This window comes from Euleptes europaea, chromosome 2 (genome assembly GCF_029931775.1).
Source record: "Euleptes europaea isolate rEulEur1 chromosome 2, rEulEur1.hap1, whole genome shotgun sequence".
NCBI classification, from domain to species: Eukaryota; Metazoa; Chordata; class Lepidosauria; order Squamata; family Sphaerodactylidae; genus Euleptes; species Euleptes europaea.
Window position 1 is genome coordinate 599979 of NC_079313.1, and position 25947 is coordinate 625925.

The 25947-nt window shown below is 51.0% G+C and overlaps 1 protein-coding gene across 1 annotated transcript in view; it reads right to left on the reverse strand.

The window, feature by feature from the left end:
- ARHGEF18 (Rho/Rac guanine nucleotide exchange factor 18) overlaps positions 1–25947 on the reverse strand; it is a 69227-nt gene that overhangs the window by 13873 nt on the left and 29407 nt on the right. Inside the window, exons 12-15 of the mRNA XM_056867567.1 lie at positions 12602–12760; positions 9432–9499; positions 8929–8992; positions 1340–1478 (exon numbers count right to left, since the gene is read on the reverse strand). Coding sequence (XP_056723545.1) covers positions 1340–1478; positions 8929–8992; positions 9432–9499; positions 12602–12760 — 430 coding nt within the window. The remainder of the gene's footprint in view (positions 1–1339; positions 1479–8928; positions 8993–9431; positions 9500–12601; positions 12761–25947) is intronic.

Consider the following 25947-nt stretch of genomic DNA (forward strand, 5'->3'; position numbering starts at 1 on the left):
AAGGTGAAAATGGGAGGTGTGAGCGGATGAAGAAATAGAACACGAATAAAGCCCAACAGCCAAGCAGCAACAACTCCAGGAGCCGCATGCAGGTCAGGCTGACATTAGAGACTCTGAGAAGACAGGACAGAAAAGAGCCGCAAAAATAAATGGCTCTTCCTCTGGAGAAAGTCAGCATCACAGGCCAGAGAAGATCCTTTCCTTGTGCAAAGAAGTTTAAGCAGCTAAGCAAAGCGAATGAAGCTCACTAAAAGAGCTGGGGCTGTCCAAGGCCTTGGCCTCGGGCAACTGACCATTATGGCCGCCCATGGACTGACTGGCATTTGTGCCTCTTTGTTAACTGCTATTGTGTGTGTGGGGGGGGGAATCTTTTAGGGCTGGTGTTCAAACGACATAACAGACCTGTACATTACTGCTCATGATAGCTTACTACAAAGATGTGAAGCCATGAAAAACAATTAAGAGAATGGTCTAAGTACATGGAGGTTTGGAGATTACTACAGCCAGAAATGCTTCTCAGAGAGGAAATGTCTCCACACACCCCTCCTGGTTCAAACTGCGGGGGGGAGGGGGGGAGGTGTCTCCCTATTCTCCTCCAGTATGAAAAGGCTCCCCTTAGATGGCCGGCTAACTCAAATTCGTTTCAGTCCCAAGTCCATACGCGAGCAGACAAGAGGAGTGATAGCCGCTCTGCTACAAGTGAGCAGGACACAGGGAAGAGGCCTCTCAAGAATGAGAACAGGCTTCCTCAGGAGGTGGTGAGCTCTCCTTCCCTGGAGGTTTTTAAGAGGAGGTTAGACGGCCATCTGTCAGCAATGCTGATTGTATGACCTTAGGCAGATGAGGAGAGGGAGGGCATCTTGGCCATCTTCTGGTCACGGGGTGTGTGTGTGTGTGGGGGGGGAGGTAGCTGTGAATTCCCTGCATTGTGCAGGGGGTTGGACTAGAAGACCCTGGTGGTGACCCTGGTGGTCCCTTCCAACTCTATGATTCTATGAATCACCCACCCACCCACACACACACACATCTCAGAGGCACCTGCGTCAAAACCACAGACACAGGCATCCCAAGCCCTTCACAGAAAAGGAGTCCCTTGCAAGCGGGGGTCAAAAGTGCTGCCACAAAACCCGCACCTCACCTTGTCCAGAGGAACGCTCAAACAAGCCAACAAAATCCTTGCCCAGCTGTCTCTCCACGGAGCAGCTGCTTCTTCCTGGATGGCCCCCCCAGCAGCAAATACTCAGGTTCAGCTCTCCAGGCAGGGGAGCCTCCACACTGGGGGGACACTCAGCCCCCCTCCCCCCATCCAGATGTGTCCACGCAGCGCCTACCGACTCACCCCGTCTTCCCGACAGCAGTGCTCGGTGGAGTTGGTGAGCTCCCCCTTGGCACAACGGTCATGCCGAGACTCCAGGGCAGGCCAGGGGTGCCATCCGAGCCCAGGAGGGCGCTTCGAGGATGCTCCTTGAGAGAGGGGACTGTGGAGGCAAGAACAGAAGGGTCGGAGCTCAGTAACTGGGGTGTAAACCGCAGGCTCTCCACTCTCAGCCCGCGGTCCTCAGGGCGCAGGCGGAGGAGGGACAAGATCCGGGCAGTCAGGAGCTCGTTCTCCAAGAAGATGCTCTCATTCCACTTGCTGGGAAGCGAGCCGCAGAAGAGCAGCTCCGGGCGGCCCGTGGCGTCGGCACCACTCTTGGAGTGCGTGGCGCCCATGCTCGCAATCTGCCTGTCCGCGGCAGAGAGCTCAGGGACGGGCCACCTTTATACCACCCCGGGATCCTTCTAGAAGTGTCTTGCAATGCGAACCCTGTCACTTCTGCATGCTGTATTGGCTAAAGCAGCAGGGTGGAAGGGCAGGAAATTAGTCCCTACTGTGCCCGTCTCCTCTGGAAATTGCAAAATGTCTTCTTTAGCACAAAGGGGGGGGAGCACAATTAATTATACTACTCAACGCAAGCAAAAAATAAAAAAACCCAAGAACAACAGAGAGCACAAGGGGGGGGGGAGAAACCACTCCCAAGTGGCAGGCTTTTCCAAAAACTCCCAATTCCTACAGCTCCATGACTGAGGCACAGAAACTGCCTCACAAGAGCGAGAACAAAAAACTCTCCCGCTGCCTTTCTGATCACGTTCGTTCTGCAGGCTCTGCCCACCAATGGTGCAAAACAGCAGCGAGAAAAGCTACTCCGCTGCACCGGAAGCAGGAGGCATCAGGACCCGAAGGCCACCGCTGGCGCTAACACCATTCATCTCAGCATCCATTCTAAACAGAACTTTTGGGGTGTTCAAAGCACATCAGATGCCCTTGGTGCTATCCAAAACAGACATAACTGTAACTCTGCTGCGGATGTCCCCGTGTATCATGTAGCCCTTACAACTGCACTGCAAGGTAGGTCAATCGTATTAGCCCCACTTGGCAGCCAAGACTGAGAAAGCATGGACACGCAGCAGAGGCAAGATTAAAATGAAGGCCTTCCCAGGCCACGGCCTCCTTCAGACCCTGTGCGGCTCCAGTTCTCCAGGGGAACGCCAAAAAAGGAGAGGAGCAGAGGAGGAGAGCTCTCCGGCTGCACCACCGCTATGCCAAAACGGAATCTCAGATGAAGCACCCATGCCAACCCCGGGTCAGGGGGATACAGTCTCAAGACGAGAACTGGTGGGATTGGGGTTCAAATCCACTGCTAAACCAGGACGCTCAACTACACCCACCACACGCACACGCCTTCTCTCCCAGAGTGGTGTAGTGGTGAAGAGCAGTGGTTTAGAGCGGGGGACTCTGATCTGGAGAACCGGGTTCGATTCCCCACTCCTCCACATGAGCAGACACTAATCTGGTGAACCAGGCTGGTTTCCCAACTCTGACACACGAAGCCAGTTGGGTGCCCTTGGGCTAGTCACACTCAGCCCCACCTGCCTCACAGGGTGTCTGTTGTGGGGAGGGGAAGGTTTGATTCTCCCTTAAGTGGCAGAGAAAGTCGGCATATAAAAACCAACTCTTCTCCTTCTTCCCTTGATCAAAGCTGCCGTGCAGATAAAGACAGGAGGCAAGGCGTGTGTGTGCCTCCCTGAACTCCCTGGAGAAGAGGGGGGTGCGGGGGGGGGGAGAGAAGAACGGGACTGACAGGAACTGCCTTGCCCAGAGCCAGGCCGCTGCTCCACCCAGCTCTGAAAGGGTCTCCTCTGACTGGCAGGGCTGCTCCACCGTTTCAGGCCAAACTGGCAGGGTCTGTCTCCACACCCACTGCCTGAGGAACTGGTCAAACCGGCAGCCTGCAGGCACGCCCAGCAGGACCTCTTGCTCTCAGCAGCCGGGGCAGCATTTGCTGGCGGAAGGGGCCTTCCACACAGGCCCTCTCGTCCAGGAGGGGTTGCCCTGTTAGAGGCCTGGCCAGACGCGGGCATGGACAAGTGTCTACCCAGACGGCAACCCAGGTACCCTCCCTCCCCCTCCCACAGGAGTGAAAGGACTCACGGGAGAGAACAACAACCAGGACCTTCGCTGGGTGACCACTCGGGGATGAGCCTGCGATTCTCTACCAAGCCCCGTGCGCAAGTTCCGGCCCTCAGCCACATCAGCCAACGCACCCCGGGTGTCCTCTTTGGCCATGAGGTCCATTCATTTATAATATTTTTATGCCACCTTATCAGGGACCCCAAGGCAGCGCGCATGAAAACATTTCAACAATTAAAAACAACTTTATTGAATTATTTTATAATTAAAAAAAAAAAAGAAACAAAACAATTACCAGAATCAGGGAGCAAGGCCAACAACACTTATTGGAGGTATGCCAAACGGGGGAAAAAGGCTCCACTTGCTGCTAGAAAACACCAATAAAGGGAGACAGATGAATCTCCTCGGGGAGGGAGTTCCAAAGTTTCAGGACCACGTCTGAGAACGCTGTTTTTCGGGTCATCACCTCTCTAGCCTCGGATGGTGGGAGCAACCAAAGCAGAGCCTCCGAGGATGACCAGAGTGGACAGCTGGGTTCACATGAGAAAATGTGGTCCTTAAGGTGTGTTGGCCCCCGGCTGTTTTATTAGGGCCAATGAAATTGACTCAAAAAATTATGCAAGTTTTTGGGCTCTTTGTCAGGCCGGATGTTACAAAACAAGCCCAAAGAACCAATGCAGAACCAGGGAATCCCAGCAGAATCACAGGAGAACTTGGCAAACCTAACAGAACAAATATTGAGCCAGAGAATCCAAGCCAAACCATTTAACAAGGAATGCTATTGAAAGCCCGATAAATGTCAAATTAGAGAATCATACCCAAACTCAAACCAGAGAACCCTAGCCACCGTTGAACCCAAGAATCCAATGAAACTCAACTTGAGCAAAGAACATAATGTTGCAACCTGCAAGACCAATGGAGCTAATTTCAAAGCACAGAATCAAAGCCAAACAAACTTGGCATGCCCATTACCAAGCCCTGAAAAGAGAACACAGACACAGCAAAATTAAAGACGAAACAGTCTTGGGAGCCTTAAAATGCTGGCTCCCAAGATTCCCGGTTACTCCTGAATATTTCTGGAATTTTTCAGGACCCATTTACTGGCATCCCAGAAAATCCTGGAGAGCATCTGGACACCCAAATAATATCCAGAAAATACCAATAAGGTATTTTTCAGATATATATTCAGACTGGAAACAACCGAATGCACATCCCTAGTTTCTATGTCCTTCCGATAAAGAGGCCTCCAGAAGTGGAGACAATACTCCAAATGGGATCTAACCAGTGCAAAACACTGTGGGACCATCACATTTTGTGCCCTAGACTCTTACGCACTTTACACCCTAAGACCTTGTTTGCCTTCTTTGCTACCTCATCACACTGGCTACTGAGATTCAATTTACAGTCCACGACCTCCCCACCCCGGCAAGATGCCATTCACACATGCAACCACATCAACCACAAGCCAAGAGGAACAGTACAGCAAGCACAACAGCTGACCCACGGGACTCTAATTTTAATACCTCCCCCCCACCAGGTTCCCACAAAGTCCACTTAGTTCAGGAGAGGGATCCCCCCACCCCCACCTCAAACCCAAACACTGGAACTGGCAGATGGAGCTGTGTTTCCTGGGGGAGACCGGGAAATCATTATCCAAACAAGAAGCCCATGAGGTGATGTCTCTGTTGCTCTAGAAGGTTGGACCAGAACCAACGGAAATTAAATCAAAAGACTTTCCGTCTAGACATTAGGAAGAATTTTCTGACAGTCAGAGCGGTTCCTCGGTGGAACAGGCTTCCTCAGGAGGTGGTGAGCTCTCCTTCCCTGGAGGTTTTTAAGCAGACGCTAGATGGCCATCTGTCAGCAATGCTGATTCTATGACCTCAGGCAGATCATGAGAGGGAGGGCATCTTGGCCATCTTTTGGGCATGGAGTAGGGGTCACTGGGGGTGTGTGGGGGGGGAGGTAGTTGTGAATTTCCTGCATTGTGCAGGGGTTGGACTAGATGACCCTGGTGGTCCCTTCCAACTCTATGATTCTATGATGTTGGGACAGCCACACCCTCTCTGTTCAGCCTGCCTCACAGGGTTGTTGGAAAAAAGGGAAGAGCAACGTGTGCCTTCCCTGACGTCCTTGGAGGAAGGGCCGGAGAAGGCAGGGAAAGGCAGCCCTTGCGACGAGGTACCAAGGAGGGGGACTTAATCCAGCCTGCACCTTCAGCCCTGCCCAGCCAGTCCTGCCACCCTGCCTTTGGCCAGGCCTCCTTGCAGTTCTGATGCCCAACTGGGGGGGAGGGGGGAGGGAGATGGTCAAGCACCCCAGCAAGGAAAAGCATGAGGCTGGGAGCCTGATGACACAGCCCCCCTCCCCGGCTGGTCATCCCTTTGGAGGCATGGGTGATGCCAACGCCTGGAGGCTGGCAGAAGCGCCTGGTCACTTGCCAACGGGTCACGCCAGCCCAAGCGACCGCCTTTGGCAGCCGCGCAGAAGCCAACGCACACGTGCCAAGCAAGCCGGCACAGGCGACAGATGCCAAGACAAAGAGGCCACCTCAGAAAACAAGGATGCTCTTGGGTCTCGGAGCCAGCATCCTCTTGGAGAACCAATACATTGGCAAGCCCCTTCAACATCAAAAAAGCTGGCCGGGCAGGGGGTTGTGGAGGAAGGGAATGGCTGCTTGGAACCGGCGGCCTCATTTCCCAAGAAACGGGTTAAAATTATATCAAAAGAGTTTCCGTCTAGACATTAGGAAGAATTTTCTAACGGTCAGAGCGGTTCCTCAGTGGAACAGGCTTCCTCGGGAGGTGGTGGTGAGCTCTCCTTCCCTGAAGGTTTTTAAGAAGAGGCTAGATGGCCATCTGTCAGCAATGTTGATTCTATGACCTTAGGCAGCTGATGAGAGGGAGGGCATCTTGGCCATCTTCTGGGCATGGAGTAGGAGGTCACTGGGGGTGTGGGGGGGAGGTAGTTGTGGATTTCCTGCATTGTGCAGGGGGCTGGACTAGATGACCCTGGTGGTCCCTTCCAACTCTATGATTTGGAGGGGGTCAGGCTCACAGCACAGGGGCCCACCCAACAGCAGAGACCCTTGGGGTGGCTCTGGAACCCCTCCCCAAGGGCTGACTGCAAGAGCCAGGGAAACAGCCGCCAAACTCAATTCGCACTGCCTTGCCCACTGCTGAGAGGGAATATCGACCCGCTGCCATTCGCCTCACCTCTCGCCCCAGACCAGACTGGCTACTGCAGAGCCAGAGAGCAAGCGCTGCTCTCACTCCCCTCCCCACGCGTTCTTTTTTTAGTCCACCATGCCTCAGCCTCCTCTATCGAGGAGACACAGGTGGTTCTGACACCCTTCCAGCCCTCCCTGCTATCTTCCCAACTCCAACATGGAGAGAGACACACACAAAGCGAAATTAGAACCAATGGGTTCAAATTAAATCAAAAGAGTTTCCGTCTAGACATTAGAAAGAATTTTCTAACAGTCAGAGCGGTTCCTCAGTGGAACAGGCTTCCTCAGGAGGTGGTGGGCTCTCCTTCCCTGGAGGTTTTTAAGCAGAGGCTAGATGGCCATCTGTCAGCAATGCTGATTCCATGACCTCAGGCAGATCATGAGAGGGAGGGCACCTTGGCCATCTTCTGGGCATGGAGTATGGGGTCACTGGGTGTGTGTGGGGGGGAAGGTAGTTGTGAATTCCCTGCATTGTGCAGGGGGTTGGACTAGATGACTCTGGTGGTCCCTTCCAACTCTATGATTCTATCAGACACCACTTGGATCAGCCCCCTCTGGTAGCAAAGGCCTCCCCCCAACAAAGCAAATGCCAGAGATCCCACCCCCACCCCTTAAAGGGATGCTCAGTCAGCAGGGCCAACTGCCAGGGGCAGGACAGGCTTGCAGCCCCTCTGAGCTCAGCCCCACAGGAACACCAGGAGCTCCCGGATCCTGAGCCAGACCACCAGTCAAGGCTGCTGCTGCCTGCTCTGACTGGCAGGAGCTCTCCGCCTCTCACGTCACCTATGAGCCGGCCCTTTTCAGTGCTGGGAATCGGATCTGGGGCCTCCTGCATATCAAATGCATGCTCTGCCACCGAGCCATGGCCCTGTCCCTGCCACACTAGACGGGTTCTTGAGAAACTCCAGCCACAGAAGCCCTCTGCTGTCGCCAGCCTCCCCAGGCACTTGGGAAGCATAATCTGGCCAGCCAATTCTTCAGGGAAGCCCCGTGCAGCAGCAGCAGCCCAGGCCATTCGTCACAGAATGGCACACCCAGAGTGCCATTTTCAACACGTCAGAATCCACAGTGTGGGCAGCGCCGGGACTTCCAGTGAAGGAAAGAAGTCTGCTGGATTCTAGGAATACCACCAGGAAATGCAGGCTCAGAATTCCAGAGCTGCATGAAGGGAGATGACATCTGAGCCAAAGCCTGCCAAGGACTGACCAGATACCCACCATGAGAACTCCCACCACCCCTGGGCAAGACCAGCCTCCCCCACCCCCAGCTGCTTTCCCTGCACTGACTTGCCCAGGACTTTGCTTCTAAGCCACCTACTCCAAACAATCCAAACAAGAGCTCAAAATGCCAGCCCTCTTATAAAATCTACTCCCTACAGGAACGAAACTAAAGCAGACCATCTGGATACATTTTCCATTTCACAGCTGCGAAACATGCAATCGATGAAAAACAAACGTATTGATTCTCACCGCTATCTGATTTTTTTTTTCGGGTGACACATCAAGGTAGGACACGGCAGGGAAAAAATTACACGTACACACACACACACACACACACAAAGGAGGCAGTTTTCCAGACCTTTCCCTAGAGAAGAAAGTGGAGCCTCTCTCCAGCCTTCAGTAGCACTGATCATAAAAATAGGCAGTGTAATGCAGTGGTTAGAGCAGGGGTCCCCCAACCTTTTTCAGCCTGTGGGCATTCTGGGAATTCTGACGCGGCGCGGTGGGCACAGCCACAAAACGGCTGCCGCAAGGAGGCGGAGCCAACCACAATAGGGCTGCCACAGCTTAACTTCAGCAACACGGTGCGGGTCCTTGCGCTGCTGTGGCAGCTGCTGCCAAAACAACATTTTAAAAAATCTGCACAGCAAATCAAATCTCCAATAATCAATCGGAAGCCTTGCTGGGCAAAATCCCTACTTAGCCCCACCCACTTCCTAAAAACACTTGGGAGGGCACCACAAAAGGTGTTGGTGGGTGTTATGGCGCCCACGGGTACCACGTTGGGGACCCCTGGGTCAGTGTGTCAGACCAGAACTGGGACAGCCAGGGTTCACATCCCCATTCAGCCGCGGACCTCGGGCCCATCACTCTCTCCCCACCTAAACTACCTCACAGGATGGTTGTGAGGATAACGTAGGGGGTAGAAGCAGGACTGCTACTCTGAGCTGCCGGGAAGAGCAGGACACCAATGGGACAGCTGAAAGGGAGACCCAGGGGCAGCAAAGCATCTGGACTGGAACACAAACCTGGAGAGGCGCTCTGGTGCCAACTCTGGGGGGAGCCTGGGGGCTGGAGCTGCAAATCCTTTTGCTACAAGAGAATAGAAGGAAACACACACACACATTTTTTCCTGGTGGACATCTGGCTGGGAGAGACACCAGAGGACCAAAATACACAGGACACCTCGGCAGAAACCAAGAGCAACCCCATTCTCCACTGTGGAAGATGCCAGACCGAAGCAGGCCTCCTTCTGCTGCCCCGGGAAACTGACCCAAAGCGCCTGCTGCCCTCTGCTCCCCAACCCTCCCTCCCACACCCAGCAGGCTGTCTAGGCTCAAGACAGAGCCCTCCAAACACCCCAAGAAAGGCAGAGTACACCATCGCCTCTGGGAGGTGGCCCCCAATTTAGGGCATGAAAATGACTAAGCTGGAAGTACATGAGGGCGGGCAACTTTTTTATGATTGCGGAACTTCCAGAGCCCAAAGATCGGGAGAGCTGTGGGGGGGGGAGCCAGGGGGGTTGGCCTACCTGGGGCCTGGCGCTGCTGCATTCAGCCAGAAGGCTTCTGCCGGTCCTGGGGACGTTTGCAGAGCAGTCTGGAAAGATGGAGGGGAGACAAGTCAGTATGGACGCGTGGCTCTTTCCAGTCATGCTCTGACTGTGCTCATGCAGGAGGCTGCTCTGGCCCTGAGCGGCACTGGGAGACCGCTGGGACATTGTGGCTCAGTGGTGGAGCATCTGTTTGGCATGCAGAAGGTCCCAGGCTCAATCCCCGGCATCTCCAGTTAAAGGGACTAGGCAAGTAGGTGATGTGAAAGACCCCTGCCTGACACCCTGGAGAGCCGTTGCCAGTCTGAGTAGGCAATACTGACCTTGATGGACCAAGGGTCTGATTCAGTATAAGGCAGCTTCAGGTGTTCATGTGACACCTGCCTCCGAGGGGCCCGTCATACTCAGCAATAGGAAACACACAAAGCTCAACCAGCCCGGAGGAGGAAAACCCTGACCTGAGCAGCTCCGTTTCGATTCAGACCTCTGGCATGGAGAACTGGGCATGGGAGGAACCCCACCTGATGTGGAGCAGGAGCTAGTCAAGGGCTGGGGCACCCCCCCCCATCACCACCACCACCTTTAGCAGAGAGGAGAGAGCACAAGCGTCGGAGGCTGCAATTCGTATCATAGCTCAGCTAACTAGGCAAGCCAGTCTTAGTCCTCCCCTGGTGGCAAAAGTGCTGTAAGGGTATTCTTTCTCAGCTCCACCAAGAACCCACGGGGCTCCCCCAGAATCTCACAATCCAAGGTCTGGAAGCAGGAAGCAGGGATGGCCAGGGGAGGAATCAGCAGCCCAAAGACTTCAGAGGAAAGTCTGGTATCAAGGAGAGATTTCCTACCTGCCTGCCTGCAGGGTTGTTGGGAGGGTCACAGAGAACAACTCCAGAAAAGTGGCAAGTGTCAGCAAAATTTCTGATTGCCTCGGACTGGAAAAAAGCAAAGATGCCTTCTACTGGGCAGTGGTATGAGAAGGTGTGGAACCTTTTGATTTTAGCTACCGTATTTTTCGCTCCACAAGATGCACTTTCTTCCTCCTCAAAAGTGAGGGGAAATGTCTGTGCGTCTTATGGAGTGAATGTGCGTCTTATGGACCCTAGTCCAGTCCATCTGGGACTCCCAGAGCCGGGGGGAGGGACCCCCGCCCCTCCCGCCAGCCGGCTGGGCGCGCCGGAACAACGCAAGCCGGTGTTCCCCGCCCTGACGGCCAGCTGGGAGGCAGGCAGGGTGCACAGAGCTGAGCATGTCGGGACGGCGCGCTGGGAGGCGGGCGGGGCGCGCAGAGTTGGGCATGTCGGGACGGCGCGAGCCGGCGTTCCCGGCCCTGACGGCCAGCTGGGCGCACAGAGCTGGGCACGTTGGGACCATGCGCTGGTAGGCGGGCGGGGCGCACAGAGCTGGGCGTGTCGGGAGGGCGCGAGCTGGCGTTCCCCGCCCCGATGGCCAGCTGGGAGGCAGGCGGGCTCACACAGAGCCCGCTGGGTGCGTCGGGACGGCGCGAGCCGGCGTTCCCCGATCCAACGGCCAGCTGGAGGGGGCGTCTTATGGTCAGGTGCGTCTTATGGAGCGAAAAATACGGTAAGTTATTTATTACTTTGAGTTGTGAAGATACCTTATCTTACTCTACAGACATTTTAAATAGATGGCTGCCTTTTCTAGAATATGTGGGAAAGGAGGCATCACGAAGTAAACGATGCCCACGAAACTATCGTATGATTTGCATTTATTAAGTTCTGCTAAGTCAGGGGTCGGCAAACCGCGGCTCCCAAGCCGCATGCGGCTCTTTGGCCTGCTGAGTGCGGCTCTCCGAACTTGGTTTGGAGCCCCTGCTCTCGCGCCCGCTCACACCGGCAGCCAGGCTGTGGAGCCGGTGCGCCTGAGAGAGAGAGCAAGCGAGTGCGAGAGAGTAGGCGAGCAGGCGTGCTGTCTCTTCCCCCCCCCCACCGTGGAGAATGTCCGGGTCCCCCTTTCCTTGACCTCAATGGTTGGGAGGCTAAAGCCTCCCCTCCCCTCTAGCCACACGATTGCTGGGTGGGCGGCTCGGAGATTCCTGGCCCGCCCTGCCCGCCTATCAGCTGTTGGGTGGGGCGGGCTTCCTTTGGTAGACCTGGCCTCCGGCTGAGTCCCATTGGGAGGCCATGTCTACCCACTGGCTTTCTTGGCGGTAGACCTGGACTCTGAGGAGGGGAAAAAGTCCCCCTTCAGAGGCCAGGTCTACCAATTGGCTTCTATGGGCCTCCAGAGGCCAGGTCTACTGCCAAGAAAGCCAATGGGTAGGCCTGGCCTCCCAATGGGACTCAGCCAGAGGCCAGGTCTACCAATAGGCTTTTATGGCAGTAGACCAGGCCTCCAGACGAGGACTCCCGACGGGGAGGGGGAAATGGCAAGGACTTACAATTTAATTTTTATCAATAAATAAGATCACTATTAAGTATGATATCAAGTTTTATTCAGTGTACCTATAGTTTAATTAAGACTTAAAAATTAAATTAAAGTTTATTAAGTTAATAAACAGTGTACCTACCTATATAGTTTAAGTTTAAGAAATTTGGCTCTCAAAAGAAATCGCAATCGTTATACTGTTGATATTTGGCTCTTTTGACTAATGAGTTTGCCGACCCCTGTGCTAAGTGAACACAACAAATGGTACGATTTCTGTAAAAAGTACTGATGGATAATATTGGAACATAATATTGGAACCGAGTACTGAAACATATCTCGACTGTACAATGTTTAACCTACTGTCGTATTTTTATTTTGTTGTTGTTATAAACTAAAAATAAAGAGTAAAAAAAGAAAAGAAAGGCGCCAAGTGTGGTTACTACACACTCCCATTTCCAGCCACAATGAAAATATTAGCACCTTACAGGGGCACTCAAGAAAGCCAATCCCTCTCAAGGTTTCCCAGAATCCCCCCTCTCCCCCAGCAACAACACAGCCCTGGAAGTGCGGGTCCTTTGCGCCCCTGCGGCACAGGGCATCGCCTGCCCAGCCCAGCTCCTCTGCCCCACGCACACACCACCGGAAGCGGCAGGGTGAGCAGGCGGCTAGCAATTCAGCCCCTGCTCTGCCTGGCCGACACCCTCTGCTCTAGAAAAGCTGCTGGATTTAGAGGCTGTTTCCAAGACAAACTGACTTAACCAGGTTACGTAATTCACACAAGACGGAGCCGAGCGAATGCCCGGGCTTCTGCACGCTGTGTCCTTGCAGCGAACAGGCTGAACCGGCCAACAGGGGCGAGGACTCTGTTCCCAGGGAATGTCTGTTGACACTCATCCTCAGGGAAGCTTCTCCCACCCGCCTGAGCTCTGCAGGCACATCGGAACAAACAAGAGGCACATGGTGGCTGCTATAGAAAGTGCTGCATGTGTGGATGTGGGGGCTTACAGTGCGGCCCCACAAAAACCCAGGCCATGCTGCAATAAAAGAAAGCCAACATGCCTGGCCTGCCCACCCACAAGCACCCCAAGGGCAGCTGTTTGTGGCCCAACACGGTGGCCCTTGGAAGCAGCATCCGAGCGTGGTTACTTGGGAGAGAACCTCCCTTGCCACAGGGCAACCAGGAGAGAGTCACACACTGGGGGTGGGGGGGTAACACAGCTGCTAATGCCTCCCTGATTCAGGAAAGCTGTGTGCTACATGCCATCAACTCACTTCAGATGTATGGCGGCCCTATAAATTAACGACCTCCTGAATGTCCCATCATCAACAGTCTTTGTCAGGCTGTGGCTTTCCTTATAGAATCAACCCATCTCTTTTTGGGTCTTCTTTTCCTGCTGCCTTCAACTTTTCCTAGCATTATTGTCTTTCCCAGTGAGTCTTGTCTTCTCATAATGTCACCAAAGTACGACAGCCTCAGTTTAGTCATTCTAGCTTCTAGGGACAGTTAAGGCTTGAGTTCATCTAGAACCCACTAATTGGTTTTTTTTGGCAGTCCACGGTATCCGTAACCCTCTCCTCCAACACCACATTTCAAAGGAATCTACTTTCTTCCTATCAGCTTTCTTCATTGTCCAATTTCCACACCCATACATAGTAACGGGGAATACGGTGGCATGAATTAACTTGATCTTGGTGGCCAGTGACACACCCTTACACTTCAGAATCTTTTCTAGCTTTTTCATGGCTGCCCTTTCCAGTCTCAATCTCCTTCTGATTACTTGGCTGCAGTCCCCCTTTTGGTTGATGACGGAGCCAAGGAACAGAAAACCTTTTAACAATTTCAATTTCTTCATCGTCAGCCTTAAAGTTGTGTAATTCCCCAATAGTCAGTACATTTGTCTTCTTGATGTTCAGCTATAATCCTACTTTGGCACTATTTCCTGCCAGTAATGGTAATCCTATTTTGGCACTGTTTCCTGCCAGTAGCGTGGTGTCATCTGCAAATCTCAGACTGTTAGAATTGCTTTCACCAATTTTCACTCCACCTTCATCTGAATCTAATCCAGCTTTCCTTATGAGTAGGGCATGGAGTAGGGGGTCACTGGGGGTGTGGGGGGGGAGGTAGTTGTGAATTTCCTGCATTGTGCAGGGGGTTGGACTAGATGACCCTTGTGGTACCTTCCAACTCTATGATTCTATGATGTGTTCTGCATATAGACTAAACAGATAGGGAGATAATATATATCCTTGTTGGAGACCTTTGCCAAGTGGAACCCATTCTGTTTCTCCATATTAGGTCCTAACAGTAGTTGGGGAAACAATGACTAGGGAGCAACATCTGGGGCCTGTGCCCCCCCAGTAGTCCTTCTGATTGTCAGCTCGAGGAAACAGGATGATGGAGCCAGAAGGGGGAGGGGCTGTGGCTCAGAGGTAGAGCACCTGCTTGGCATGCAGAAGGTCCCAGATTCAATCCCCGGCATCTCCAGTTAAAGGGACTAGGAAGGTAGGTGATGTGAAAGACCCCTGCCTGAGACCCTGGAGAGCCGCTGCCGGTCAAAGTAGACAATACTGACTTTGATGGACCAAGGGTCTGATTCAGTAGAAGGCAGCTTCATGTGTTCATGTGTTCATAAGGGCAGCTTTCATTGCTATTCCAATCTGCTGTCCCTGCCACACCTCTAACTATGTCTAACAGGAAGCCGCACCTTGAGCCAACCTGCTCCAGGTGGAGAAAGAGTGGTTTGTTTGCAGACGGAGAACTCAGCACCCGTCCCCTCAATGTTGGCATCCTACCAGCGTCAAAAGACCTCCCTAACCAACACCTGCGCAGGAGTTAAGAGCTCAGCAATAGCCACACCTCCTCTGCATACAGAAGGTTCTCGGTTCAATCCCCACCATCTCCCATTAAAGAATCTCAGATCACAGGTGTTGGAGAAGACCTGGGACAGCTGCTGCCAGTCAGAGCGGGCAACACGGAGCTGTACGGGGCAGCTTCCCAGACCTTTTCTCAAAAGGGAAAAGGTACCTTCCCCTTTCAACTAATTTCCCAAGCTAAAACATGTGATGACCCAAACCAGCTATTCCACATGTTCAGCGCCACGAGGAATAAGAGACCAAGAACTTCAGGTACAGAGAACACCTCATTGCAATAGGCGTTCAGAGCATCCAGAAGCAGAGGCAACTCCACATCCCTTCCGTGCAGGCTTTTAACGTGCAGGACTTGTGCAGAGGCCTTGCCAGATGCAAAGAAACCGCGTGTGCTGCTTTCCCACAGCCAGGCGCCTTTCAAATGTCCCCAGCTCTTTAGCTCTTACAGCCAAAGAGGACTCTGCCTACTGGTTCAAATGGGACAGGCCTGTCATGGGCTGCGACCATATAACCAGGATTTTGATATGAAAGCATGTCCCATTAGATTTTATAAGGATTAAATGTATTGAAAAGATGTAATCACTTCATAGACTGGGACTGAATAAGCTCAAGGCTTACTTGCTGTTCAGAAGTAGCAAGCCAGATTCTACTATTGTAGTCATTCATTATAGAAGCAATCCAAGGTTCTTGTAAACTAAAATAAACTAAAATACCTGTGATAGTATTAAGCTCAAGGTTGGTAACCTATTATGCCATTCAAAGTCTTGATATTGTAATAATTTAATACTACTGTCCCAGCTGAAGGTCACAGCTGCACTTAGAAGCACTAAGTTAGACAACCAATGCAGATGTCAATTAGGTGCATAATCTAACTATTATTGACCTGCTGACTGACTGTTGGAGGTAGGCAAGCTCATAGTCAAGTACTGCTTGTAAAGCCTACTGTTGACTAGACCAGTATCAATCCAAGGACCCTGGGAAGATATAAATAGAGACCTTTCTCTGACTACAGGTTAGAGAAGATCCTGATGGTCTAAACGTGCTGACCTATGGACTTCCTCCATCTACCAGAGATGTAAAACTTTTGGCAGCCTAATTCTTGCGTGAATTGGGAAACTGATTCTTGCGTGAATCAGAACTACATTTATTCTTGTCTCTGTTTCTGGAGAACTCTTACAGAGAGTTATTATGCCACATAGTCTGTCTTTCTGAAGACTGATTGTCTGGACTAACTGTCTGTACAAATGCTTCATCCTGAATGTGATGAAGGCTTTTATATTCTAAGGATTATAAAAGTATGGATCTTACCATCTTTGAATGTGGTAACATTGAGAACTCATTTGTTCTGAGAAGACATTAGTCTTGTTATAAGATCTATCTTATATACAGACTTCCTAGTGCTAATGGACAAGATGTAAATGCAGCTTCTCTAAGAAGCCTATTACCAGAGTATATTTCAGGGGTTTCTCTACACAAGGTGAGAGCACTGAATATGTTCTGCAGTCAGTTCTAAGACTGAGGTCTGACACAGAACTGTCTGACATACACATGCATACATATACATGCATTACAGCTAACAATGGCTTACACATAGAATTACTCTAATTGGAATACATATAATTGAAATACATGGATGGAGATCCATGGAGCCTTATGCTCTTAAACTGAACTATACTCAGTATCTCTCTAAAGATTGGCACTGACAGAGAGACTGTAGAATAGAGTTTTATACTCTACACATAATGTTAAGCTTTACACATAGTAACAGCAAATACTGATTAATTACAGTATAGTTAAACCATCAAAGTGGCTCTTAGCTATACAGCAATGCTTACATCAAATGCATGCTTAGAAATGGCTTTCACATAGCTTTTTCTAATCTGAACATAGGCTTCAGATCCAGAAACCTCAAATACATAGAGACTCTGTGGTCTCATGACTTCAGTCATAAACAGACTGTTGGAAGAGGAATAGAACCAGATCTAACATGAAACTATGGAACCAAAGAGATCTCTCCTACTAAAGGCATTGAAATAATAGAATAATACTTAGAGAATACCTGAAGGAAATCTAACTATTCTAAATGAACTCATAGAATCCTTACAGAAACTCTGAAATGACATAACTAGGTAAAGTATGTCTTCTATTTAAATATTTTGAAGTAGAATACTTATTCAATGCACTAACCATTATTTTACAAGATTTCTGTAAACTATTATTTCCTGAATGAAATATATACTTGGAAAACTCTCATATAGAGTTATAGATTGTTGATATTGCTAAATATTGCTTGCATACATAGAATAATATTTTGTTCCTGTTGAACTAATATAGTTTTTATTTCTGTAATTATTTACATGCATATATTTTATGCGAAATAAATAATATTTTTATCTATACATTCTTTTCATATTTTTACTGGAACAATTCAATAGAAAGTCTATCGCGTGAGAGATGGAAAGTGTTGATCCCTGCTTAGTGGGTAACGGGCTGAATAGATACAGATCACTTTTTAGGAAGGGGTCAATTCTAGGAGCTGGGCTACCTTAATGGCACGGACCGCGACAGGCCCATCACAACTAACTGGGGAAATGGTCCTGTGAACAGCAAGCCTGATTCCATAAGAAAGGGCCTGCTGGATCAGACCCAGGCCCAACATGTCCAGCAGTCTGTTCACACAGTGACCAACCAAGGGCCTCTAGGAAGCCCACAAACAAGAAGACTGCAGCAGCATCCTCCTGCCTTTGTTCCTCACCACCTAATATAGTAGGAATGCTCCTCTGATCCTGGAGAGAATAGGTATGCCTCATGACTAGTATCCATTTTGACTAGTAGCCATAGATTCCCCTCTCCTCCATGAACATGTCCACTCCCCTCTTAAAGCCTTCCAAGGTGGCAGCCATCCCCACATCCTGGGGCAGGGAGTTCTGCAATTTAACTATGCGTTGTGTGAAGAAATACTTCCTTTTATCCATTTTGAATCTCTCACCCTCCAGCTTCAGTAGATGACTCCCGCGTTCTAGTATTATGAGGGAGAAAAGCTTCTCCCTGTCCACTCTCTCGAAACCATGCAAAATAAATTCCAAATGGTCCCACTCCAGATAAGTTGGCTGAATGCACCCAAAGCAGAAAAACATGAAGAATGTCCGCGCACACCAACAGGAGCGGGAACCCGCCGCTTCCTCAGCAGTGGCTGCACCCCCTTCAGCTACCCCTGGCTTTTCTCTGGAGGCAAGGCTGTGGAGCAGCCCCCTTTCCCCCACACGCCCTCGCCTGGTCCTCTGCTGGCTCTGCTGTGAGAACCAAAACATCCAGGCAGCGTCCCAGAAGTGGGAGGTGGGAGGCCAACCCCCACACAGGAGGTACAAGGCCTGGGGATGTTCCAAGCACAAAGGGAGACTCTGCTCCAGCAAACACTCCCTAAGCAGGTGACTTCCATTTGCTTACAGTCGGCAGAATCCCTCTGCTGTTTTTGCCTCTGTCCTTCCAGAAATTCTGGAGAGAGGAAACAGGACAGAGAAGGGGAAGGGCATGAAAATGTTTGTAAAATGCCCCCGCCCCTCCAGGAGCCGTGATGCTTTGAATCGCTTATTTAAAAACAACATACATGAAGCCTGCAGACACCCCTCTCCCTCACACTCAAAGCAATTCCAAAAGAAGCATAAAAGAGGCAGAGACCTCGCAAAAGAAGTATTACGGTGAAAGCAGTTCACAAGGGGAATCAGCTGCTTAGGGAGGTGGTAAGCTCCCCCTCTATGGCAGTCTTCAAACAGTGGCTGGCCAAACACTTGTCAGGGATGCTCCAGGATGATCCTGCATGGGGCGGGGGGGGGGGAGGAGGTCAGACTAGAGGGCCCGTGTGGCCCCTTCCAACTCTGTGATTCTATTATTCTATTTGCAGAAGAAGAGGGAGCCCCTGAAATCTGCAGCTTTTAGGCCAGCTGCACGACTGTCAGCCAGCTTCACCCAACCACCTCCACCCCCAGCCCCGCTTCCAGGGGCTTCCCCCAGCCTTCAGGAACTTCCTCCTTTTCTTGGGCATCTCCTGAGTTCTTACCCAGCTCCATTTCCATCAGTGGCTTATCCCACAGTTTCAAAGTATAAACAACTTTGGCAATTGTTTAAAATTAAAATGAACGTTACCCTGTTTTTTCAAACAGATGAAGAAGAGTTGGTTTTTAGATGCTGACTTCCTCTACCACTTAAGGGAGACACAAACCAGCTTAAAATCACCTTCCCTTCCCCACAACAGACACCCTGCCTGGTAGGTGGGGCTGAGAGAGCTGTGAGTAGCCCAAGGTCACCCAGCTGGCTTCGTGTGGAGGAGTGGGGAAACAAATCCAGTTCACCAGATTGGACTCCGCTGCTCATGTGGAGGAGCGGGGAATCAAACCTGGTTCTCCAGATCAGAGTCCACTGCTCCAAAACAACCCCTCTTAACCACTACACCATGCTGGCAGCTTAGAAACACAAAATGACAAAGAACCGGTTCATAATTTCACCTGCTAAAATGAACAAGGAGAGTTGAGGATGGGGACACACGCACACACAGCCGTGCTGCACACGTCAAACAAAAGAATCTGCCCCCTCTCTTTGCTCCTGATGGAGCAGCCCCCACCTGGATCCACAGAACTGTTTTTTTTCCAGAGAGCTGTTCTCGACAGGGCCTTTCTGGTATTCATCTAACGCCTGCTACAATAAACACCGGCAGCAGGCCAACAAGAAAGCATTAACAGACACCGAGAGGCAGGACCGGAACGGGGACACATCCAGGCGCTCCTTGGCAGGCCAGCCGAGAGCCAAAGGCAACGGCCACCTCCACTGCAAGAGGAAGTTTCCTGGGGTGGGCCCTTTGGGCCCCTGGGGAACCTGTGGCTTTCAGGTCACTACCAAGGACAGCGCTCGTACAAAGCACCGAAGCCAGAGCTGGTCACCGGTGCTCACTTATACACTGGTGATCAGCAATGTGGGTCTCCCAGAATAATGTGCAGAGCCCTAAACTGAACATGATCATAGAATCACAGAGTTGGAAGGGACCACCAGGGTCATCTAGTCCAACCCCCTGCACAATGCAGGAAATTCACAACTTGTGGACAGTATCGTTACAGGGGTGGTACAGCCACATCCACAATCCCATGCAACATTTCTGGCCACCCCTTCTCAAAATAGAGACATTAGAGCTGGAGGAAATGCAGAGAAGGAATTGATCCAGGGGGCAAAGCGTCTTTGCAACAAGAAGAAGAGTTGGTTTTTATATGCTGACTTTCTCTACCACTTAAGAAAGAATCAAACCGGCTTACAATCTCCTTCCCTTCCCCACAAAAGACACCCTGTGAGGTGGGTGGGGCTGAAAGAGCACTTAAGAGAACTGTGACTGGCTTAAGGTCACCCAGCTGGCTTCATGTGTAGGAGTGGGGAAACAAATCCAGTTCACCAGATTAGCATCCCCTGCTCATGTGGAAGAGTGGGGAATCAAACCTGGTTCTCTAGATCAGAGCCCACCGCTCCAAACCACCGCTCTTCAACACTACACCACACTGGTTAAAAGCCTGTGGGCTTCTGGGGAGGGGCTAGCGATAGAAGTTGATAAAATACATCATGATGAGCACTAGCTAGAGGAGGAGATTAGACTACTTCATGGAATAGATGTTTGGTTTTGCAGTTTTAAAACTTGTGAATTTGGGTCTGCACAGATAACATGCCTCTTCTTATAAAATAAACATTCAGAGTTGAGAAAAAGCCCTTAATCCCATTGTTTCTTTGCAAATCTATGTATTCAGAATCAACACCCTACCGCTTAAGTGCTAAGATTCAAGAAATTAAATGAACAGAAGAAGGTTGCTGGGAGTGGAATAGATCTGCACAAGCGAAGTATGAGCAGGGAGGGACAAGCAGTGAAAATGAAAATGAAACCTTTTGAGCAGAATTCTCCATAAGTCTTGGGATCTTTGTGTGTGCAGCCTGAGGTTAATCATATTATCCTCTCCCTGGAGAAGATAATCTATAACGGCAGCAGGCCGTAAAAGAGACCCAGTTTGGGAATATTTTAATGAAGTTCCTCTACCTACGGGTAAGGCAGGCATGCGTGCAAAATGCAAACACTGGGATAAAGGAATGCAAGGTCTGGTGTCTCAAATGAAACCGGAGATAGTTCACCCTGCAACAATAATCACAATAATTATCTCTGTATTTCTAATAGTATAACCATATCAGGGATCTCCTCCTATCATTATCAGACAACACTGTAAAAGTTCCTAGTCCATAAAAACGCTGGCCCAGACCTTAAACAAAAACAAAGACTTAATCAGCAGTCAGTGTGGATAACGTTCCCTTGCCTGGCTGTGTTGAAAGGCCGCTTGGTCTCTCTCACTGCTGCTGCCAACAGCCACACTGCTTGTATATTCATCTAGAAGATGTCTGTGCTGTCTCAACAGGGAACTTGCCCAAGGCAGCTAAAAAAGAAAACACAACAAACTCATAAAGCACCACCGGTTACTAATTAAAACCCAGCAGTGAGGAGTTGAAAGTGACTTTCAGAGTTTCCAGACTTGAACAACAGACAACAAAATGGTGCTAAAAGTCAAATCCTTCTTTAAAAGCCTGAATAAAAGGAAATTGTTTGACTCAGCAACTAAGAGAGCGTACGGCAGGTGCCAGCGAGGTGCCACCACCAAAAAAAAGCCCTGTTTCTGGTCACAACTGTCAGCCCTTGGCCCACAGAACCAGAAATCACCACAAAGTCGTATAGAGTCCAAACAGGTGGATTTTACTGATCAAATAGGCATACAGTGCAAACGAATAAAATGACAGCTATGAAAGGCTCACTAGCTGGGAGATATTATAAGGCAGGAAAGGCGGGAGATTACACGCAGGAATACAGTGTCCCAGGAGCTGAGTTCCCAGGCTTAGGCTTAGGCATGCGACCTTGGGGGGCAGACAATACAGCACAGAGACAGAGGCAATAACGAAACCGAGATAGCAGCCTGACATTCTGCTCCCCTCAAGGCCCCCTCCCAGTTCGCAAGGGGGCTGGCCTGTTCGGGTAAGCAATGTGAAAGGCGTCAATGAGGTCGGGGGCGGAGACATCCCGTGCGCGCACCCATTCGTCATAGGCAGGGGGGAAATGTTTCCAACGAACTAGATACTGGAGAGTACCATGGTGAATACGGGAGTCAAGGATCTTGGAGACTTCGAAGTGTTCTTCCCCCCCCACCATGATGGGTTGCGCAGGCGGTGGGTCCGGATGCCACCGTGGAGAAGCAACATGGGGTTTGAGGAGGCTTATGTGGAAAACAGGATGCACACGCCTCAAAGATTTGGGGAGAGCCAGTTCCACTGTGACAGGGTTTATGACCCGAGTAATGGGGAAAGGGCCAATGAATTTGGCGCTGAGTTTATGGCACGGTTGGGTGGACCGGAGGTTTTTGGTGGAAAGGTAAACCAAAGCACCCACTTGCAGATCACCCCCGGGGGAGCGATGTTTGTCAGCTTGCGCTTTGTATTTACGTTTGGCCCGGTCGAGGTTGCTAACGAGCCAGGGCCAAGTGGTACGGAGGGCGTGTGCCCAGGAGGCAATGTCGGGGTTCCCCTCCCCCTCTACATCATCTGTAGGAACGATGGGACTGAAATCTTGTCCATACACAGCAAAAAACGGGCTAAAACCTGTGGATTGATGCATGGCATTATTGTAGGCATATTCTGCTAAAGGTAGCAGTTCCACCCAGTTATCCTGGTGGTAGTTAACATAACAACGCAAATAACATTCGAGTACAGCATTGACACGTTCAGTTTGACCATCAGTTTGAGGATGGTATGCACTAGACAATCCCTGTTCCACCCCCACCAATTTGAGGAAAGCTTTCCAAAACTTAGAAACGAAACCACTTCCGCGGTCACAAATTATTTTACGCGGAAACGAATGTAAACGAAATATATGCGTCACGAAGAGGCGGGCTAGTTTCTGAGCAGAGGGGATCCCTGCACATGGAATCAAATGTATTTGCTTAGAAAACAAATCAGTAACAACCCACAACACAGTTTTACCCCCACTGAGAGGGAGATCAGTCATGAAGTCCATAGCGATCACTTCCCAAGGTTTGCTGGGCGTTTCAAGAGGTTGTAGCAGTCCCGGGGGTTTGCCCTGCGATCGTTTCGCAGCGGCACAAACGGGACAGCTGCGGATGAAGGAGTCAATGTCGGAACGCATTCCCCCCCACCAGAACTGTCTGCGCAATAAGTGAAGGGTCTTCAGAAACCCAAAGTGCCCAGCTGTTTTGGCTCCATGAGCTAAATGTAAAACGTCCTTCCGGAGAGCTTTGGGTACATACAATTTTGAGTCTTTGTACCAGGACCCCCCTTGTTCCAAAACACCAGGAGGTAGGGTATGAGCGGAACGTTCTAAAAGGCACTGGTCCCGAAGGACAGTTAAAAAGGATTCGGAGATGGGGAGTTTGGAGGGAGCCCCCCCGTCGGTTCTGGAGATCTGAGAAATAGTTATAGGGCTAGTGCTTACGTGTGGCGGCGCGCAGACTGCAGGCGGCTGAGCGGTCGGAGGGGTAGGAGGGGCGGGAACTCCGGTCTGTTGCGGTGGCGGCTGGGCAGCCGGTTGGGCTGGCGGAGCTTGCGAGGTGTGTTGATGCTGGGATCGGGTTTGCACAGCCAGCATAGGTAGGGCCCCACGTTGCATAGGGGTGAACAGAGAGTTGGTGGGTCTTTCGAGTTTTACCGGATATTGTGGTAAACGGGAGAGGGCATCCGCGAGAACGTTCTGCTTCCCAGGGACGTGCTTCAGGGTGAAACGGAACTGAGCAAAGAACTCCGCCCACCGTTGTTGTTTCGCCGATAGCTTATGGGACCCCGTGAGGGCAGCTAGATTTTTGTGATCGGTCCAAACTTCAAAGGGTATTTTAGACCCTTCCAAGAATTGCCGCCATAAAGTCAGTGCATGATGAACTGCAGAGGCCTCTTTCTCCCAGATGGGCCAGTTTAATTGAGCGTGCGCAAATTTTTTTGAAAAGTAAGCGCAAGGGTGAAGAAGACCGTCCGGTCCTTGCTGGAGGAGAGCCCCTCCCATGGCTACATCGGAAGCATCGACTTGCACAATGAACATTTGATTTGGGTCTGGGTGCCGTAGCACCGGCTCCGAAGTGAAGAGGCGTTTGAGGGCCAGAAAGGCGGCTTGGCATTGCTCAGTCCATAGGATCTTTGCGGAGGGCAAGGCAGCCGAGCTTACTTTTCCTTTAGTTTTCAGCAGGTCCGTAATGGGTAGAGCCACTTGGGCGAAGTTAGGGATGAATCCCCGATAGAAGTTTGCAAATCCCAGAAATTGCTGTACTTGCTTACGGTTGGTGGGGGGAGTCCAATCGAGGACGGCTTGGACTTTGGCGGGGTCCATGCGAAGACCTTGGTGGGAGATGATGTATCCCAAAAACGTGAGTTTGCTTTGGTGAAATTCACACTTAGCTAGTTTAGCGAACAGTTGATGGTTACGCAGGCGTTGTAGAACTTCTCTGACCAGAGTCACATGCTCGTCCATAGTTTTCGAATAAATGAGAATGTCATCTAAGTAGACCACCACCCCACGATATAGAAGGTCATGTAGGATTTCATTGATGAGTTGCATGAAGACCCCCGGGGCCCCTTTTAATCCGAACGGCATTACAAGGAATTCATACATTCCGAAACAGCTAGAGAAGGCAGTGAGGTGTTCATCTCCTTCGCGGATACGGACTCGGTAGTAGGCTTCCACCAAGTCTAATTTAGAGAACACACGGCCTTCCTGTAATTGTCCCAAAATATCCGATATTAATGGGATAGGATAGGCGTTGGTCTGGGTAACCGCATTGAGCTTTCTGAAGTCAATGCACAGGCGAAGGTCGCCCTCTTTTTTCCGGACGAAAAACGCGGGGGCCGAGTTTGGGGCATTCGAAGGGCGAATGAACCCTCTGGCGAGGTTTTTGTCCAAAAAGTCCCGGAGGACAGTGCGCTCGGAAGCGCTCATAGGGTAAATCTTACTTTTGGTTAATGTGCAGTCCTTTACTACTTCAATCGCACAGTCTGAGGCCCGGTGGGGGGGTAAGGCATCACATTCCTTAAGGTCGAAGACATCTTCAAAGTCCCGGTATACAGCGGGTAGAGCCGGTGGTACTGGGGCAGTAGAGGTTAACGCTGGAACGGGCGGAAATGGCAGAGCAAAGTTTTGCCGATGCTGGTCGCAGGTGGGACTAGCGAAAGAAATAGTGTCTGTTTCCCAATCAATACTGGGACTATGTCCTTTAATCCAGTTAATTCCCAAGACCACTTCAAATCGGATAGGGGCTATAGTGAAGTCTATTTGTTCCCAGTGGGAACCAATTCCCATTGCCACCCCTATGGTGCGATGATCAACTGGACCCCCCTGGAATTGGCTCCCGTCCATTTGAGCAAATTGGACGGGGGCGGGTAAAGCCTCTGAGTCGGCTCTGAGGGCAGCAAACGTGGCTTCGCTTATGAGAGTGCGACAGCAACCGGAGTCAATTAGTGCTTTGACGGGGATTTGTGGACCTCCGTTAAGTTGTTGTAAAACTGCATCTACGTAGACGGTGGAGTCCACTTCTTTGATTTTGGTAGGAGCATTCGGTTTGATAGGAAGATCCTGAGAGGTCTGTGGAGATGCTCCATTCACCACAGACCGGAGCCGTTTTTTGACAAGTCGAGGGGAGATTCCAGGTTTAAGGCTGGAGAAATCCAAGGGTTTTCCTCATCCGAAGAGGGAAAGCTGTCCCCCAATGGGGCACTTGTAATCCGAGACCCGGCGGGGTCGTTGGAAGCAGGCAGGGAGGCTGGGTCCCCGGCATGGAGTGCAGAGGGTGTGGGCCTTCCCGGAGCTGCGCTGCGGGTGGCCGCGGTGCCTCTGCGTGGTGGACGACCTCGGGCGCGGGTTGTCGTGCTGGGACGAAATAATTCCTGGCGGCGTGGGCAAACGGCTGCAAAGTGGCCCATTTCTCCGCATGTAAGACAGGCACCCCTCTGAAATCGGACTTCACGTTCCTGGAGCGGACGTGGGGGATTTCGTGGGACGAGCAGTGGTGCCTTGGGTTGAGGCTTTTGGGTGCCCTTCTCCTTGTGCTTTTGACGGACGAGAGAAATAAAGCGGCGGCGGCTTTCCACTTCCTCGGCTAATAGGATCCAGCCTTCGAGGGTATCGGGATCGCCCCGCATGTAAGACCAGTTCAGAATGTCAGGATGCAAGGCTTCCCTGAAATGA